Here is a 4,282-nt window from a genome sequence, read left to right on the forward strand (position 1 = left end):
CCAGCCACTAAACATTTCTAGTTTTCCAGCACTTTTCCTATGAAATTGAGAGGAAGGAATGTGTCAGATTCATCTTTGTAGCAGAACATCGATATGTGAGTAAATTATTGATGCACTGTTGATGTTACCTAATTGGTAAAGCTGTAGATATTTGTGGGGCAGATAAGTGTTCTAAGCAAACGGCTTGACAGAAAAGCCAAAAGCACTCGCTTAGAATTATCCAAGTTCATCGTATTTGTTTTGGCTTGTTGGGAGAAATTAACTTCTTTTGCCCAGAGCATGTCTCCACCACTCAGAGGTGAAATGGCTGATCCAACCCAGCAAAGTGCAAACAAATTTGAGTTGTACTGAAATGGGTTAATGGTTCTAAATCTCCACTGGTCACTGTGGTTCTAATTCTCCACTGGTCGCTGTTGGTTACTGTAGGAAAGAACAACAGTGTAGTTAAATACGTGATTGGTATTAAAAAGTCTCAGTCATAATAGCCAAGAGGATGATTATGATGAATTTGGCTGGTTTCACTGTGCAAGTTCATAGCTAGCTACTAGGCCTCAAAAAAGGTGTAGAAAGTCGTTTAAAACTCGCAGTTACAGGGAAACGTCCGTAAATATCTGTTTAGAATAGACTTACAGGTGGAGAAAAATCTTAAGTCTCTCAGCTGAGAGGATGCTTTTTAGTCTGCAGCCCCCAAGAAGTTCTAGTTACCAACAGCATATTTGATATGAGCAGACCTCTGCCTAATTCTTAAGCACGAGGAGCCAAATTTTCCCCTCTTGTAGGGAGATACTGAGAGCATCTGACATACTCTCCATATTATAACCATATAGTCTTATCTTTTAAAATATGCAAGAATCTCTGAAAGGGTAAAGGCCACATCCAGCACCCGATGCAAAACTTCCATGTAAAGTAGGAAATTTTGATATGGCTAATTTGACAGGGTCATGACCATGTCATTTGTGACTCCAAAAAAGTATTATTCGTTTAGAATACTGGTTTCCAAGAGATGTGCAGTCTAGACATCCTAACAACATCGCTGACTCTATCCCTTTGCCAGACCTCCACTCGGTCCTGGAGTCTCTTTGCAGGCTCCAGTCTTAGCCCTCAAGGAAATCAGAAAAGGGTTGAAACCAAGACCTGGCCATCTCATCAACGGCTCCTGAGGCAAGAGTGGAGTTTTCCGTAGTGAGCAAATGGGGGACCGCACGGGGACTGCAAGTTTGCACCAGCCTGTTACAAGTTTCACCGAAATAATGTGCTAACTGTGTCACTGTTTTCTTACCACACTGCCCCATTTCTTCCCTTTCTAGGCCACTCTGGCACACAACAAACCATGCAACCTTCACGGCCCAGGTGCCCTAGAGAGAGATCCGCACGGGGCCACTTTCAGCACAACTGCCACCCGGCTGTCCAAGCTATTCGCTCCATCATTCTAAAACCCCAGCGTCTACAGGACGGTCCAACTGGCTTTGGGTCTCAGAGATAATGCACTCTTCGCACTAGAACCTTCTCAGGGAGCCCGAGCGTTGACCCCGCGTCGCGGGCGCGCGCGGGGGTGGGGGAGGGGCCCTCGAGGCGGGGCCGCGCGACCCCCAGCTCAGCGGCCGCCACCGCAGCGCGTCGCCCACTCCGACCGCCGCCAGAGGCCGGGTCCGCCGTCCCCCCAACATGTCGCGTTACTGCAGGCACAAGTACAAGAGGGGGGACCTGGTTTTTGCCAAGTTAAAGGGCTACGCCCACTGGCCGGCCAGGATAGAGCAAATGGCCGCCCCGAATCGCTATCAAGTGTTTTTTTTCGGGACCCACGAGACGGCCTTCCTGAGCCCCCAACGCCTCTTCCCGTACGAGGAGGCCAAGGAGAAGTTCGGCAGGCCCAACAAGAGGAGGGGGTTCAGCGCGGGGCTGTGGGAGATCGAGAACAATCCTACCGTCCAGGTCGCCGGCCAGCCCCTGGCCCAAGAGAAGAGCTGCGCGGAAGGGCCACTGCCGGCGTCCGAGGCCACCGAGGGCGACGGGGACCAGGAGAGCATCGCCGACGGCGACAGTGATGAGCAGGGGAAGCCCGGCGTCGACCAGACGGTCCAGGAGGCGGGCGAGAAGGGGCCGCTGAAGAGGAGCGCGGGGGAGCTGCCGGAGGACGCCGCCAAGCGTCCCAAGGAGGCCGCGCCAGAAGCGGAGGAGGAGGAGGCCGCCGGGGAGGCCGCGCTGCTGCTGGAGCCGGAGGAGGAGGACGCCAGCGCCACGGCCCAGCCAGGCCTGGCAGGAGGGTCGCCCCCAGAGCAGCGGGAACCCAAGGAGGAGGCCGCCGAGAAAGACGTCGAGGCCCCAGGCGTTGGAGAAGGTCGCGAGAGCCTGTAGTCACCAAAGTCTCAAGAAGAGACCCCGCCCCCCGTTCCTGCTGCGGCCTGGCTGTTACTCGGGAAACCGACCTCGGCCTGCCAACTGGGACGCCTTCCCCGCCCCCACCCGCTGTCCTTGGCCCGCTCTTCCTGTCCACGTCCAGCCCCTGGGATTGACCTGGATGCTCAGGCCACCTGCCGTTCACCTCTCTGTCCCCACATACCTGTAAACTGAGTCAAGGCCTGTGCTCCCCGGGATGAGATGAGACCACCCTGCCCCTCCCTGCCTGGAACTGTTTCCCAAGGCTTCTGTTGGGGCCTGCACCAGCTGTTGCCACCCCCGGGACCCCTCTCTCCCTCCCCCAGGCACTCTGGACCTCTGTGTTGGAATCCGGAGTAGGAGGGGAAGAGGTGAAGAGAGGTGGAGGATAAAGAGCAGGGGTCCTTCCAGGGGCCTGGAAAGGGCAATCCTCAAACTATGGTGGCGGGGGCGGGTGTTGGCAGGAGAGTGACGTCTTCCTGAGCTCCTGTCCACTCCTCCCATACCTATCATCCCTGCTGCCTAGATTCAGGGAAAGTGGGACAACTTAACTGGGGAGAGCTTTTCTTTCAGAAATCCTTTTGCTGACCTAGGGAGTTCTGGGATTGTAGTTTTTCATTGGATAATTTGAGGGCATCCCCGTTGTTTGTGATATGGGAAGGCTTAGCTTTGCCCAGCTTCTTGGATGGGAATGTGAGGAGGCCCCATTTAGCTCTCTGGGGCACCATGGGATGTTCTCGGGAGACCCTTGGCCACCCGTTTCGCTCTCCCCACAGCCTCAAGACTACCCTACAGTCATATACACCACCCAGGCATCAAAGAAAAGGCACATTGTTTAGGAAACCTTTTTGATAAAAGAAAATTTTAAAAAATTTAAGAACTATTCCTGGGTATGCCTCCACTCTGCTCCTAACTCTTCCAATGCTACCCCCATTTCTGAGATGAACTCGGAGGTTTCCCTTCTGTTTGGGGTTTTGTAACCTTCTTTTTCTAGTTAAGGCTTTGGTGTTGCTTTGCAGGGTCATTTCCCATCCACATCCTCCAACCTGGTCCCCTCAGGATTGTCACAAGGCCTGATATGTAACCTACCGAGACGACGGAGAGAGACGTGTCTCCTCCTAACCTCTTCCCAGTGGTCTCTCTATGCCTTTCTTCATCTTTTGTCCGTGTCACCCCTGCCCTTCTACCTTGGGCTCTTATGAAATATTGTTGACTGTAGCTTTGGGAGTTAAGATCTGAATTATTTCGGTTCTAGAAAATAAAACCCGCTGATTACTTTAAACAAATCTCAGGTCTCTTCCTTTGGTGTTGAAGAATTGGCCCTTAGATGTAATGCTCCTCCTGTTTGCTGTCCATCCTGTGTTAAAAGCTGTTAATTTGTAAGAGGTGTTTTAGAATCACTCTTTAGAAACCTTCGTTATCTTAAGGTCTCTGCCCTTCACTCCATCTGTAGAAGTCACTGCCACCGATTAGAATGAATGGAAAGAGGTCAACTTAAAGTGTTTGAATGATTACAAACTGGGACAATAAGTGAGTTTGTAATATTCTACATGCTTTGCCAAGCAACAGATTCGGAAAAGAATAGGGTAAGAGGATTGGTCCTTCTTTGTTTTGTTGTGATTGCTGTTTCCCAGATCTTACCACTACTCTCTTTCCTCCAACACCTTTTACATGAAAAAAGGCAGTTGCTTTATATTCCCAGTTTTTAAAATATGTAGTATCTGCAGAATGTTTTGTCTTTTTTTGGTGGCTTTGTGCAAACAAAGTCTGGGGATATTGAAATATACTTAATATAATCACATGTGGGGTTCCAGTTTCTGTGTTCATCAACACTGCGTGCGTGCAGAGACTGGGTAAATACTACAGTTCTTCTCATAGAAAATGCCAGGCCATCACTAACCAGTAG

At 51.0% G+C, this 4,282-nt stretch overlaps 1 protein-coding gene across 1 annotated transcript; it reads left to right on the top strand.

The window, feature by feature from the left end:
* The first annotated feature begins 1,537 nt into the window (after positions 1-1,537).
* Positions 1,538-3,662, top strand: HDGFL1 (HDGF like 1). Its single transcript, XM_005603603.4, has one exon. It carries the CDS (start codon positions 1,666-1,668, stop codon positions 2,353-2,355), a length of 690 nt encoding a protein of 229 aa, XP_005603660.3. The 5' UTR covers positions 1,538-1,665; the 3' UTR covers positions 2,356-3,662.
* The last annotated feature ends 620 nt before the right edge of the window (positions 3,663-4,282 follow it).

This window comes from Equus caballus, chromosome 20 (genome assembly GCF_041296265.1).
Source record: "Equus caballus isolate H_3958 breed thoroughbred chromosome 20, TB-T2T, whole genome shotgun sequence".
Classification (NCBI taxonomy): domain Eukaryota; kingdom Metazoa; phylum Chordata; class Mammalia; order Perissodactyla; family Equidae; genus Equus; species Equus caballus.